Raw genomic sequence first — 15,971 nt, 5'->3', positions numbered from 1 at the left:
CCCCCAAGTGGCAGATATCAGAGGGGTGGCCCAGCCCTGGCTCCTCCGGGCTTTGACGGGCGCGGACGGGCCCGCCCTTGGCCCGGGCTTGGCCCGGGCACGCCCGCGCACGTCCCGCGCCGCGGGAGGGCTCCGATGTTTTTGAGCACCTCCACTCTCAATGACGCGCTGTGCCTGCGCCCGGCGGAATTCTGGGAAGCGTAGTCCCCCCACTGAAGTTTGCGGCGTAGAGAGGTAACACGAGAAAGCAAGAACAGAAGCAGTCTCTCCCCAAACAGGGGTTTCCCTCACAGGTGGGTTTCTTCGTGAGCAGGCTGCGGTAGCTTGTGCAGGCACCTCAGGCTATGCGTCAGCTTGATATATCACATTGCGAAAACAGCAGAGCTTTGGTCCATGCTTTATGGCTTTTTGTTTGGCTATTATCCACAGACCAGACAGCCGCAGTATGGATAGTCAGTAGTGTCTCAGCCCCCTTTTCCTTTACAATCAGACGAGGTACTCTACAGGGGTGCCCCTTTTCTTCTGTGTTATTAGCATTAGCAATTGAACCACTGGCTAACTGGATCTGTAAAGATGCTCTAGTTAGAGGTTTTGAATGGACCGCTGAAATTTCATATTGCCTAATCCACATATATTGGGACCCAGAATTTAAAAAATAATACAAATATTTGGAGAAACTTCAGGCCTCAATATGAATGTACATAAATCGGTAATTTGGCCACTACAGGGAACACTCGGGAATAGTACATGGGTGACCGACCTAACCCTGGCCACAGACGGGCTGCAATACTTAGGGGTCTTTCTGTCTGATGGGCAAAAGATATCGAGGGATTGTAATATAGGAAATAAGACTGAAAAAGTATAGACAGACATATGAACCTGGACGGGACTACCATTGTCCTTCTATGGGAGATCTGCTATATTCAAGATGATCTCCCTCCCATGACTGCTTTATCATTTACAGAATAATTGGGACCCGGTTCTGTTATCTTGATTTCGCCAACGTAATGCTATACAGGCGCAATTTCTGTGGGGAGGGGGACATCCCATGTATCACTGTGGACATGCTTTCAATCCATATACTGTGGAGGGATTGCGGACGCAGACGTCCGAGCTTACCATGCGGCATCCCATCTACAGGTGGCGTATGACTGGTGGTATTGATCCAGTGAAGATCCGTCTTACGCTGTACAACGATGGGTGTTATATGACCCTACACACATCTCATATTTATACAGTAGATCGGACATCCAGGCCTTATCGCCTGCCATTAGAGTGGTGATACTTGCGCAGCGACAATCTCTCAGACGGTTGGTTTGGTGGGGACGCATCACATGTGGAACACCACTGTGGCAGAATAGATAGCTACTTCACCTAGTGGGCCTGCAGGGTTTCCGTGGGTGGGACCAAATAGGGATCTCCACCATCGGGGATGTAATGCTCAGCCTTCCACTTAAGTAATTCAAATGCCCCACTCCCAGTTCTATCGATACATACAGTTTTGTCATTCTATCACTCCCTACATCACTATGATGGAGTCACTCCCAGATTTTAACCCACTAGACGGCAAACGTTTAATGGGTGCTTTAGGTGATCATAAGATCTCAAAATGACACTGATGATTGGACTGAGACACTTTCAGGGTGCAGCTATCTCATTGCGTTTACGCATGATACACTTTAAATACATACATAGGGCCTATTGCACACAATATAGGTTATGGAGAGCAGGAATGATAGAATCCCCCATATGCTTGAGATGTCAGAATGACAAGGGTACCTTTATACAGACCATGTGGACATGTACAGCCTTGGATAGATTCTGGACGGGTGATCAAATGCCTGGCAGAAGTGCTGGCATGGGAGCTCCCTAAATCCCCTAGATTAATACTCCTTCAAGATCGGGAGTAATAGATATCAGCAATATCTCCTATTGCTGGGCCTAACTCTTGCCAAACGAGACATAGCTAGGCTATGGAAGTCTTACAACCCCCCTGCAGAAGGGACATCATTTGACAGACATGGAAGAAAGGGATGGATTTTTGCATGGGACTAGAAATACCTGTTTTTCGGGTTTGCTGGTGCCCCCAGAAACACGAAATTATGGCAGCAATGGGCTGGCTCATGTGGCATTGTCCTAGAACAACAGATGTCGATGGCAAACCCCAAAGATACTGAAATCCAGGCATATGACATATTAACACAACATATCTCATGAAATATTTTTTGTTAAAGCTAGATATTAACTGAAAACATTCCTATTAGACTTAGATAAGCAAACGTCCAGGGGTTACATTGTTACTACAGTTTAATTTAAATATGATACAATATTACTCATGAAATGATGTCAATGCATGTGTGAGCCAGTGGGCTGTATGATCATAAAAATGGAATAAAATGTGTTGTGAAAAAAAAAGAAAGGAGACAAGGGGGACACAATTGATTACAGACCCATTAGTCTAATAGGTACATCACAATAATTCTTTTTTAAGCAGCTACTAACTAAAATACAAGCATGGATTGAGGAAGATCAGATCTTATTCCACCTGCAGGCAGGTTTTAGGTTCTACTCGAGCACCATAGACCAGGTGTTTTGGGTGTTATTGATTTTATGGAAATGGGTTTGAACTGGTAATGGAAATCTATGTGTGGTGTTCGTGGATCTTAAATCGGCATTCAATTTAATACCAAGGGGGGAATTGTGGACAGCTCTGAAGGAAATAGGGATACCGTTAGGTCTGCTGCACTTTGTGATCCGTCCCATTGTGGGGAATATTGCACAAGTGAGGTGGGGCAGTGTTGGCAAATTGTCTCAACTAATTAACACCATCGATGCTGGTGACGGAACCACTCCGTCACGAGCCAAGGACGCGCTGTGCTGGTGACGGAGTGGTTCCGTCACGGCCCGGCCGCCGCGCCTGCGCGGCGCGTTCTATTGAGTGGGCGGGGTCGTGACGGAACCACTCTGTCACAAGCATAGCATGCCCGAGGCTCGTGACGGAGTGGTTCAGTCACAAGCATGGCGGCGCCGAGCGCCCCTCCCCTCCCCCCTAGCGCTGCGGCGGAATTACCCCCGCAGCCAAGGGGCTAATGCAACCCGTCCAACAGGGATGCGTTTTAGCTCCTACACTGTTTCATGTTATTAAAATTGTATATAAGTGTAACAGCAATTCAGAGAATCTGGCAGACCAGCAAATACCAGCTCTCTTATTTGCTTCTCAAAATCCCCTATGGGTTTACAAAATATCTTGGATAGGTTTTCAGAGGCGTGTAGATCTTATGGTTTGCACCTAAACGGGTCAAAAACGAAACATATGGCTTTTCATTCTCATAAGTCATTCAAAGATAACATGAGGGTTGGATCAGGGATCTTAGAACAGGTTAAGGAATGCGATTACCTAGAAATAAGGATGGCAAGTAATCTATCCTAGAAGGCCAAGAATACAAAGAGCCAAATGAACCTACAACATGTGGAGATGGCCACTACAAAGAAAATGAACAGAACCCACTACAGCACTACTAACCCAATGTTAAATATTTACCGTACTAGCAGGCTTGGCACTGCCCTTTACAGAGGAGAACTCTTGCATCAGTTCTGATTAAATGGATGGAAAAGATAGAAAATAAGTTTATTAGAGCCATATTATTTATGCTAATGAGTGACCACATATACCAATCCACGTTGACTTAAGCATGAAGAACATTACACATATTGCAGCCTTGAAGCCGTTACTTTATTGGGTTAAAATCTGGACGGGGAAAACACAGATCCCCATTAAACAAACTGTACTCGAGGTTAAAACAATGGACAAAAGTGAATTGAGCCCCTTGTTCAAATATGTTTCGTTTTGGTTGCTCAAACTGGGCCTGAAAGAATTCTGGGATTAAACAGACACTGGTCAGAAGTATGCTGACCACACTAAAGGCAAGATACTGGGCTCATACCATAGAAAATTGGTTGTTTACAACGTCATATGGCACTTCTAACTAATGATTTTAACAATATTAAATTTATTTTAGTTCACAAATCATTCATGGATTGTATAGAAACCCTCTACTGCAAAAACATTGCTTTTCAAATTTAGATATGGGATTTTACCTGCAAATTCAGAAAAAGCAAAATCCCATTACCCCAGCATGTACGATATTTAACCATACTCTAGAGTCTGTTGAGCATTTCATGTTGTTCTGTCCCACTTATACGAAAACTAAGAGGCGGTGCATAGTGACAATTCGTCTGCTTTTACCTATTAATCAATTAGCAGAGGCTACCTGTATTCGTGGATCGGAAAACACTGAATGGCTCGTGTATGGAGTATCCAGATATTTATCATACATATGGGAGATCTGTTGTAAAGCATTGACAGCTACTTGATGATGGGTAGAGAATATACAGACTCAGGCATCTGCCAGCATGTGATTAATATAACTTAAAATAGTTTTGTGATGGTCTATGTATTTTATATATTATTGCCGATTTGTAAGGTATTTTTGTTTTTTGTATACAGATATACTTAATTATTGCCTTCGGTACAGGTACGAAATGACTGTATGTGCCTATAGTTGTTTCATTGTTGAATTGTTGAATTGCGAGTTATTTTAATATATGGATATTGTTTACTATTGTTTTAGGTATGGGTGCCAAATATCCAAATGCCACATTTAATACACTTACAGGACTTAAATGCTCATTTCAAATATAGATGACTGCCCCAAATCTAATTTTCTGGGATTCTAGATACAATTTTAATGTTTTTTCAGTTATAGTGAAACTCTTATACTCAGTGCTGTTAATTAATGTGTACATATAATCTTCCTTATATATAAGATGCGTGCAGTATGGAAATGAAAATGTTAACTAGGGACCAGTCTGTGCACTTTAACTGGATTTCTCCCATTTCATTTTAACAATCTGTATGTACCCACAATGATGATGTAGTACATTTAGACTAAATGTAATGACCTATTGTGTTTATTCTTTATGTGTTTGTATTTTTATGATCATATATTGATAGAATAAATTATTAGTACTACCCCTTCAAAACATTGGGTCTGATTCACAAAGGTAATCTGAGACAAATGTCTAACTTTACAACTTTTGGTGTTCACAGAAGTCATTTACGAGTCATATCTATACGTCTGCAGTCGGGCTGGAATCTCCGACTCAAGCCGTACTCTCCAGTTCGGGCTGGAATCTCTGGCGTGGACCAGATGAAGTGTAATCAATACCCTGGAACACAATTTGCACTTCCCTCAGTGTTTACTGTACTGAGACAACACTGAGGTGAGCGCAAATTGTGGACTATATGTACCATGATGTAAAGGAGCAAACGTTTCTGGGATGTGGCGCAGTGTCTGATCACAAACTTTTCCCTGCCCAAACAGATTTTCGTGACCTCCTTCACCATTTATCTCACGTTCATAATGTTCCTTTTTTTATAAAAATTGGTTCCAGCCCATTGATTACACTTCATCCAATCCAAGCCGGAGAGCAAGGCTTGAGCCGGAGAGGATGGCTTGAGCCAGGGATTATTAGATAGAAACTGGATCACTGTAAATGAGTACATTTTCTCATCTCATTTAGTTGAACTTACTCCCCAATTGGGGTGAGACTTGTAGCTTAAGTTCCCCAAAAATTCGATGCTCTTCTGTAGCCAGAGTAAACTTTTGGTTCAGGTCATTTGGGAAGAATGGCTGGGAGTGTCCCCTTGAAAGCGGCCCTTCTCTTCGTTCTGAAACTTTTCTAGTGCCACACACTGATGAAACCTTTTGGCAGCATGAAAGTGTAAAGGGGTAAATCATTATGTAAAATCAAGTCTCGCACCAATTTGTGATACTTGATTACCTTTTTATTTTTTATTTTTTTTTATTGAAGATTTGTTCACTTTTTCGTGCAGGGCACGGCAACCTGTTACAACAAAACTAAATATAATATATTTTACTTTATCTTCTTTGTTGAAGGATAAGCACCAATACAATCAAGATGGGAAACAATTATCGTACTTCAAGTTTTCCTAATACATAAAGTCTCTACCTTTTAACATCTTGTGCCAATATTGAATAATAATTCCTACCAAACAAATAAAAAATAGACTAATACAGGGGATTTGAGGCAGACATCGAGCACTAGCATATATATGGTCTGACCCGCAATAAGTATTTATATTTCTAAGCGTTCAATCAAAATTCCCTTCTTTCCATCGGGTAATCGGACCCCAAATTTGTTTACCAATCTTCCTTCCCTTTTTCCCCTTCCGTGCATATATCTCAATCTCTAGATTATACACTGCTAGTAGTTTGGCCAACCAGTGATGAAATGAAGGTGGTAGGGGATCTAACCACGCAGATGCTATACACAGTCTCATAACTGCCAGAGCTACAAATAAGAATTCCCCTCCTCCCTGTATTTGCCCCTCGTCCTCCTTCACTCCCAAGAGAATTATCGCAGGAGTTAGGAGGATTTCAGTTCCTAATACCTTATTTATAAAACCCTCGATATCTTTTTTAACCAATTGTAAATGAGGGCACATTGCAAATACATGTACCAGATCTGCATCCAAACTTCCACACCTAAAGCAACTAATTCCTGTGTACTGAGCTATCTTTGCAGGCGTGTAATACAAATGATAAATAGTTTTATAATGTTGCGCTTGAAGAGGCGCTGAGCACAACAGTGTATATCCCTTTTTTAGGGAGATGTAAAAGTTTTCCTCACTAACATCCAAACTATTTTTCCATTTGTTTGCCCATTTTTCAATATCATCCTGCTTTAAGATTGTTAATTCAGCATAAAACCTCTTTATTGTACAGTCCTCCCCTGCTTGGATCACTTCCATAATAGGATTTTTAGTAAAGCCCGCCGGTCCTCCCTTCTTATTGTATAAAAAACTCCTTATTTGTAGATATTTGAAAAACTGCCTATTATCTAAACCAAATTTAGTCTGTAATTCAGAAAACTGAAAAACCCCTTGTTGTCCCAGAACATCCCCTACCCTTTTGACTCCCCTCCTTTCCCATTCTGTGAATATAGGTCCAGAAAAGACCTCTTCTGATAAGTTTGGATTTTTTCTCAATCTGGTGTATAAATTATACTTCCCTAGTCCAAACCTTTTAGCAAAAGCTTTCCAAACTGTATAAGCTGCGATAAGCGTCTTAAACCGTGTCCTTTTGAAATAACTAGCCTCTGTATATCTTAAGAATACATTCTCAGCTTCTGAGCCCAAAATTAATCCATATATCGCTAATGAGCCAAACTCGTTCCAGCCTTCAGACTCTCCCCCCCCCCACCAGACCTACCATATACTGTAGAGCTGCTGCCCAGTAATATAACTTAAAGTCTGGCAGTGCCGACCCTCCCCTCTCCCTTGGTAGTGTCATAAACCTAAGTGCCCTCCTAGTTTTCCCCTTTGCTCAAATAAATCTGTTAATCACATGTTCGATATTCTTAAATACCTTGGCCTCAAATAATAACGGTATTGCTCTGAAAAAATATAAAAACTTGGGTAAAACCAACATTTTTACTACATTCGTCTGCCCCACAATAGAGAGATGTAAATTATCCAGTCTATCCAAGTCCTTCCGCACTTTGTTGATTAAAGGTGTTATGTTCTTTTCTACTAGACTATCCAAATCAGCCGAGATAGTCACCCCTAAATATATTCCTGCCTGTACCACTCGACTATCTGTGCAGATAGTATGACAATTTTTGATGATCTGTGTTTTTGCCACATTCAATTTATAGCCCGAGATCTGCCCGAACTTCAAGGCCTCAATTTCGATTTGAACAATAGCCTCCATAGGGGTCGGTGTAATCACTGCAACGTCATATGCTAATATTTTACACTGGCCGATTCGTGTACGCAATGGCGTTATTAGCTCACAGCTCTCTATTCTACGAATCAGTGGATCCATGTACATGGCAAATAAAAGCGGTGAGCAGGGGCACCCCTGTCTTGTACCTCTCCTTATTCGAAATTGTCCTGTAGACCCGCGTTCACTCGCACAGAAGCCACTGGATTTACATATAACGCCTGGAGCGCTTTAACGAATCGCTTTTGAACACCTGATCTTTCCATTATATGCCAGAGGTAGTCCCAGGAGACCCGATCAAAGACTTTTTCGGCGTCTAACAACATAACCGCCATTGGGTCCCCTGAGACTGCTGTGGCATCAAATAAAGTTATCACCTTGCGTGTGTGGTGAGTAGTGCCCCGTCCAGGTATGAAACCATGCTGACTCTTGCTCACCACTTTATCTATTATCCTGGCATATCTTGTTGCTAAAGCTTTAGAAAATACCTTAGTATCCGTATTCATAAGGGTAATGGGCCTGTATGATCCAGGCTCTTCCGGGGGTTTCCCTTTTTTCAAAATTATCACGATTTCCGCGCCTCCCCATGATCCGGGGATAGATTCACCTAACTGTGCCTGCTGCATTGTCTTAATTATATCCCCTTCTAAGATATCCCAAAACACTTTATAAAACTCTATCGGGATTTGATCAGGGCCCGCTGCTTTCCCTGAGGGGAGATTTAAGATAGCTTCTTTGATTTCTTCTACCTGCAGATCCTCTTCCAAACCTTCTGCATCCTCCTCCGTAAACTTAACTACCGGGATCTCCTGTAAATAATCAATGAATCCCTGAATATCTCCCCTCAATGGTTCGTCATACAGTTCTTCATAGAAGGTTCTGAAAACTTCTCTTATTTCCACTGAATCTGCATGAATCCTGCCTGCTGTGTCCCTGATCTCCCTCACAATGCCCGATGCTTCCTGTTGTCTTGTCCGCATAGCTAAAGTTCTCCCCACTGTTTCACTGAATTCGTGATATCTCTCTCTCTTTGTCATATATATTTTCGCAGCTTTTCTGGTAATTTCTCCCTCTGCATCCCCTTTAACTTTCAAAAGTTCTATCATAACAGTGTCTAATGGGGTTCCAGTCATGACACATTTTTCCAACTCCTGTTCAGCCTTAAGTACTGCCTCAATAATTCCTATATTCTGCATGTGCTCCTGCTTTCGTTTAAAGGAATTAAAACTCAATGTTTCTCCCCGGACTCCCGCCTTAAAGGTATCCCAGACCACTCCTGTAGCAGCACTACCCCTGTTGATCTCAAAGAATTCCCTAATCCACTTTTTCATATGTTCCACATATTTATCTTCTTGTAAGAGCCCTCTTTCAAAAGTCCAAGGTCTTTGCTGTCTAATATTTGTTGCTTTAGTGATTGTAAGCACAAGGGGATTATGATCACTAAGGATCCGCGGGAGTCTTTCTATCTTTGAGTCCGAGAGAATAATACTAGAAACAAAAAAATAATCCAATCTAACACAGGTTTGGTGTGGAGCAGAATAATATGTAAAACCCTTTTTATCTACACATTTTTTCCCCAGACATCTGAAAGAGCATTGTTTGCTACTAAACTCTGTAGTGCCTGACTTACTCTTCTCTTCCTACCTTGATATTTACCAAACGAACCTAGCCCCAGACCATCAGCACCATTAATATTAAGATCCCCTGCCAAGATAATTTTAGGCGCCTAAGTAGCTAATTACACATCCAAAAACTGAAAGATCTCAGGGTCGTCCTCAGTTGATCCATATACCGTTACTAATGTAGTCCATTCACCATCAATCATACACTCAATCATTGCCCATCTTCCCCATTGATCCTGTGCCTTTTTTCTCATTAACAGATTTTGATTTCTAGATAATATAGCTACCCCCCCTTTTTTGACACCTTGCCGCGAATTTACTAATACATGATAACCCAATTGCTTCAAATAATATTCTTGCGAAGCCATGACATGTGTTTCCTGTAAAAAAATAAAATCAACATTCATTTGTCTTAAAACAACTGAAATCTTTAGCCTTTTCTGGGCATCATTTAAACCGCAAACATTCCATGTTACATATCTAGTCCCCATGAATAATTCTTAAACTCTTACCATATATCTTCACACGTTTATTAACCATATTTATTTTTCCATTGTGGTTTGATTCTTTTACTTTGTACCAATCACCAAATAGTGCCTTCCTTTCTTCAAACCCCTTATACCTAATCATATCCCCATTCCTTGCCACCTCATCTTCTATGAAAGACTTCAACTTTTGTTGCCGTACCATGCCCTGCACCACCCCTTCCCCTCCCCCCCCAAACCCCTACCCGCCCCCCCCCCTTACTGGCAAATAGGTCAATGCTGACCTATGTCTGACAGCCAAACCCCCCTAGGAAGATTCTCCCACCATCTCTCCCGTTATCCCTTTCTTAGTCCTGTTGTGCTGGGGTGATTCATACCAACCCCACCACTGCATCACTACCTTCCTTTTCTATGTCAACTGGGCTGTTTGTCTTATAGCTGCAACCCGGTCGCTTTGCGCCTTACCTTCCCTTTGTGCCCTCCCTTCTCTTAAATAAGTCAGGTACTCCTGTGCCACTATTTCAGAATAAAATACTCTGAACTGACCATTGAATCCAACTTTGAGGCGACAGGGAAACAACAAGAATACATCACATCCTACATTTTGAAAAGGCGTTATTAGCTGCCTCATACGCCATCTTCTCTCCACCGTAGTGTGGCAAAAGTCGGGTCGAGCAAAGAAAATGATATCTTTGTATGATCTTTTGGCCATTGGTTTTGCCTTGCTGATTACCTCCTCCCTTAACAAAAAATTTCCCACATACACCAATATGGCCCTTGCTTTGGACCCTGCATTGTTCTATCTTTGAGTTAGAGGGAAGCGATGCGCCCGCTGCACCTCCCTGTCCCAGTCCCACTTGTCCATCTCTGGAAAAGCCCCTTTCAGCAGATCGACAACAAAGGCACGCACATCACCCCCTTCCTTCCCTTCCTCAATTACGAGCAGTCTTATGTTATTGCGCCTTTGTCTATTCTCAAACTCTTCTAGCTTCCAGAGAACATCCGATGAGGTCTTCTCTTGCTCGTGTCTATACTCCTGTAGTTTCACTACTTCATCCTCCACTTTACCTGTCCTCTCTTCCACTTCTACCAGTCTACCAGAAACTCCCGCATACATTTTATTAACTTTGCGCAGAGACCCTTGTATCTTCTTGTTTATGTGCTTAGCTCTCTGACTCTCACGTCGAGCCTCCCCCTGAATTTCGTTCAGGGTTGAGAATAGTAGATCAAAGCTGGCTGCATACCCTCCCGCCTGATCCTGCGTCTGAATCTGAGCTTGGTTTGATTGTTGGGAGCCACCGGCTGCGCCCTCTTGGTATAACTGCGAAGTAGCTGCATAGTCCCAATCCAATTTCTTGTCTACCTTCACTTGCATTGTGCTCCCAAGTTTTTTTGATCTCCTGCGGGACCTTCCTTTGACTTTACTCAAATTACGTACTGGGTTTCGTTTCAGTGCAGTGTTATGCTCAGATTCAGATTCTAACTCTGAAGTGTCTGTCTCGGACTCCTCCAGGCAGCTCTCCGTAGATAGTGACATAGCATCTAACTTATCAGACAAGTCATCAGTTAAATCTGAGTTTTCACCCTCCTCTTCTTCATCCTTATCTTCATTATCCTCTTTATCTTCGTTCCCAGTATAAAAACAATCGTCACTAGGTGAGCCAGTGGTTGTGGGAGGCAAGCAATTTTTCCTACTATCTGTTCCTCCACTCACCTCCCCCCATCCACCGTTTGAGCATCATCAAGATTTTTATGTGCGGCTCCCTCGCAGGTAACTGCGATATTGTCATCTCTAGCTTTATTATTCATTGTTTCTGCTGATTCTTTATCTGAGAGGGGACCCTTCGGCATCTCTGGCACTTCCTTATCTCCCAGCATTTGCCCCTCCACCATTGTCAGGGTGTCATCGCTCACTATATCAGCACCCTCCTGCACCTTACTTGTCTGAACTTGCTGCATGCACAGTACAGGTATTGATATTGGTAGAGACTCAGTCTCTAAAACAGCTAAAGCGCCCCCTGCATGTCTGTCTTCTCCACAATACTCTCAGACACAGGAGGCATAGGGGTTGTCTGTTTTGATCCAGATTGCAGCTCCTGAACTATTGCATTGAGCTGTTCCTCCCTATTGAAAGCGTTATTTAAAGCAGAGGCAGTCATATTTTCGTTTTCTTGCCTCTGAGCCGACTGCATCGGAACTAATGCCTCACCTTCCATCTCATTCCGAAAATTACTGCAATCATTCTCGGCGTAGTGCGATTCTTCTCCGTGACACATAGCAGCTGTTGCCCCGGGCGGCGCCTCTCCCCTCAAACCATTGACGTTACTCTCTGGCTCGACCACTTGGTGTGCAGCCTCAGTTACATCAATCAGCAAACTCGGCAGCTCTGTAATCCCAACAGACTCGACAAGTTCAGTAGCATCAGCAGGTACATTCTCCGCTCTAAGCACCGGAAATTATTCGAACAACGTAGATTGCCGCAGGCTGATTTCTCTCAAGGTATCCAAGCCGGTTTCCATATTTTTAAACAGTCCTTTTCCCGGTGCCTCTTTTTTTCTTTTTTCAGCTTCTCTATCTTGTTTTCTTTTATCAGATACAGAAAGCCTTTCCTCTTCGCGCAACCTGGCAGCTTCTTTTCGTGCTTGCGCTCTGTGACGGGCTTTTGCTCTCAGATTAGCAGCCGGTATATCGGAGTCACTCGCTAGTAAACCCTCCTCTTCTCTTCCAGTTACATCCTTGATCGCCGTCTGCTCCTTTGGCGCCATAACCCGCCTTACAATGCCCCAACTTGTTTGAAAGCGCCGGAGTGTTTCCAAAATCGTCACCCCGGCTATCCGCCAAATGGAACTTGAATCTTCCTTAAAGCGAATATATAGGCGTGTTGGTTGTGTTGAAGGGCACTCTTTCTGAGTAAACCAGCTAGTAAAGGCCACGATCATTCCTTTTTCCCGCTCAGCTATTCCAGCTCAGATACGATGTGGAGCATATTCCCTCATGTATCTTATTTTTCCTCAGGAAAAAATCAGATAGTTTTCTCAATTTCACTTAGACCGAAAACTCCAGCACATCACCATGGGAGAGTAGGTTGGGAGCTGCTACCTCCTACGGTCTGTCGGCGGCCATCTTGCCCTCTCATACTTAATTACCAAAGGACAATTATGGAAGGTTAGTTAAGTTTTATTACAAAGCCAAAAATAATTGAACATAAACACATCTCAGCACGACAGAATAGAAATACAAAGAAATTAGCAGATAGCCAAATCTGTGTATCCAATTCAAATGATGCAGCATAAGTAAAACAATTAATTCAAGAATGAGTATACAAATGATCAGGAAACAAGAGTCCAGATGTCCCTGCATTGAGGGTTGATGAATGAAAAGCATCTAATCTATCCCTACACTATCACTAAAATTGCATCCCTACATTGTGGGCTAAGTAGTTCAAGTCAAGCGGGAAATAAGGTGTCAGTCGTGGAATCTCCCTGAGAATCTACTCCACTGTCAAGATGGGTCAGGTAGCATAAAGCCAACATCACAAAAGAAAGCGCTCACCCTAAGATGCTCTCTTTCCAAAAGCAAGGAAGATGTGGGCACTTTCTCTAGCTCCAACAATCAGTTATCCACAGGTAGAATTTCCATAGAGCACCTCGCACATGCCATCCACTCTGAGTGTAGTCCTCAGCATACTTTTCCACAGTGTTCTCCATGTACCACCTTTGCAACACTTTGTCCTTGGCTCCCAGGCCTTCTCTTGAGTAAAACCCAATGTCTTTCCTTTATTAACCCAAGTCACACAATTGTAACTTCTTCCCTCCTTGCCTAGCTGCTAAAACAAGGACATTATTCTGCCTAAAAATTGCTTCTTCACCTGCAATACAAAACGTGAGAAAGAACAGCTTCCACAGCGCACATGAAATTCAGACCATTAACTATAAAATGAGAGTTTAAGGGGCTTGCATTTCAGGCCTAAGACTTTAGCTTACATAAGAATGCATTACGGATTCACATAATCATTATTACATTTCAACAAATACGTTTACCTACTTATGAAAATATCACCATAAATAAACCCTTTTAGTACATGAGCTTTGTCAGTTTTCACAACACAAGCTCTTCATGTTAACGCTTTCTGCTAGTTACATCCATTTCCTACGTTAATTCTCCAGGGCACTTATCAATAGCCTAAAATATGTCACGTAGTTATGTTAATACATTTCACAATTCTAGCACTTCACGTTTACTCAAACAGGTGTATGTGTAGGTGGGCTCACGATGATGATGCACCCCTACTAATAAGAGTATGCAAACACGGAATCTCTGCTCCTTTACCCTTAATTTGATTATGAAGTCAACGTGCATCACCTGTGTAGACTTCATCTCTGGCAGTAACTGATTGAGTAGTATGGTAGCCAAGTGATGTACAAGGGAGTAAATGCATGTCACAGTGGTGTCTGTTGCCTTCATTATTCCCTATATCAAATCTAAATAGTTCCAGAAACATGCGTCTTCATAGAGCGCATGCAGATGAGAGTGTCATGCAGAAGAAAATTAAACATAATCTCAACAAACCTCTTAAACATCGGAGTCTAATTCACAGACATATTATTCAACGTATTTCAGGAGATGCACGAATGATTGGGGCAAGTCCAGTTGAATTGTCTTGCAAGTTTAGAGTCAAAGCAGGATTATGGCACTTCTGGTCTGGTTTCCATGCCAGAAGAAATGAAAACTCCACAGTTTGCACATTTGGTGGTATTTCCATACCTCTTGAAGGTTATTTCACATCATAAGAATACATTTCCTTCTAGAAAGTATAGGGGCAAGACTGTTGATAGAGTTGAAGGAAATACCATCATATTAATGGTACTACAACAGAAGGGGCTTTTTGTCAGAAAAAACAAGCAAACACTTTAACAGAGCCAAATGCACATATGCCTTCCATTTATATATGTGACTGTAACACATGCACCTCTTTTATCAGCACAAGGAAAGCCAGGAATCTGCCCAGGACAACAACGGGACATGTACCCCGATTTTGAGGATTTGTGCATGGTCGATAGAGACTGCCCAGGAGAACAGAAGTGCTGCTACTTCCATGGCGGGTACACATGCAAGAATCCTGTCAGAGGTAACTATACTTCTAATTCTGGTCTCATCTGTTGTTTCACTGTAGATCTGTTCTATGTCTTGCCTCCCTTTTTGATAAATGATGCCAGAATTGCACACCCTGGTATTGCCGTTTGATTCATGCCACAGCTATTGCACACCCTGGTTTTGCCCTTTGATCCATGGTGCAGCTATTGCACACCACGGTCTTGCCTTTGATCCATGGTGCAGCTATTGCACACCCTTGTCTTGCCCTTTGATCCATTGTGCAGCTATTGCACACCCTGGTCTCGCCCTTTGACCCATGGTCCAGCTATTGAACACCCTGGTCTTGCCCTTTGATCCATGGTGCAGCTATTTCACACCCAGGTCTCGCCCTTTGACCCATGGTGCAGATATTGCACACCCTGGTCTTGCCCTTTGAACCATGGTGCATGGATTGCACACCCTGGTCTCGCCCTTTGATGCACGATGCAGCAATTACACACCCCGGTCTCGCGCTTTGACTCATGATGCATCAATTGCACACCACGGTCTCGCCCTTTGACCCATGGTGCAGCTATTGCACACCCTGGTCTTGCCCTTTGATCCTGATGCATCAATTCCACACAACAGTCTTGCCCTGTGATCCATGGTGCAGTTATTGCACACCCTGGTCTCGCCCTATGATGCATGATGCAGTGATTGCACACCCCGATCTTGCCCTTTGATCCATGATGCATCGATTGCACACCACGGTCTCGCCCTTTGACCCATGGTGCAGCTATTGCACACACTCTGGTCTTGCCCTTTGATCCATGATGCATCGTTTCCGCACCACGGTCCCGCCCTTTGATCCATGGTGCAGTTATTGCACGCCCTGGTCTCGCACTTTGATGTATGATGCAGTGATTGGACACCCCAGTCTCGCCCTTTGATCCATGATGCATCGATTGCACACAACGGTCCTG

At 43.0% G+C, this 15,971-nt stretch overlaps 1 protein-coding gene across 4 annotated transcripts in view; it reads left to right on the top strand.

Moving 5' to 3' along the window:
* The window catches only part of LOC144764006 (uncharacterized), a 149,331-nt gene that overhangs the window by 26,166 nt on the left and 107,194 nt on the right, over positions 1-15,971 (top strand). For all 4 annotated transcript variants that reach the window (XM_078650133.1, XM_078650132.1, XM_078650131.1 and 1 more), the window contains one exon: positions 14,897-15,043. In XM_078650133.1, the coding sequence (XP_078506259.1) occupies positions 14,897-15,043 (147 nt within the window). The remainder of the gene's footprint in view (positions 1-14,896; positions 15,044-15,971) is intronic.

This window comes from Lissotriton helveticus, chromosome 6, assembly GCF_964261635.1.
Source record: "Lissotriton helveticus chromosome 6, aLisHel1.1, whole genome shotgun sequence".
NCBI lineage: Eukaryota > Metazoa > Chordata > Amphibia > Caudata > Salamandridae > Lissotriton > Lissotriton helveticus.
Note: the sequence above shows the minus strand (reverse complement) of the source record. Positions and strands in the feature narration are given on the sequence as shown.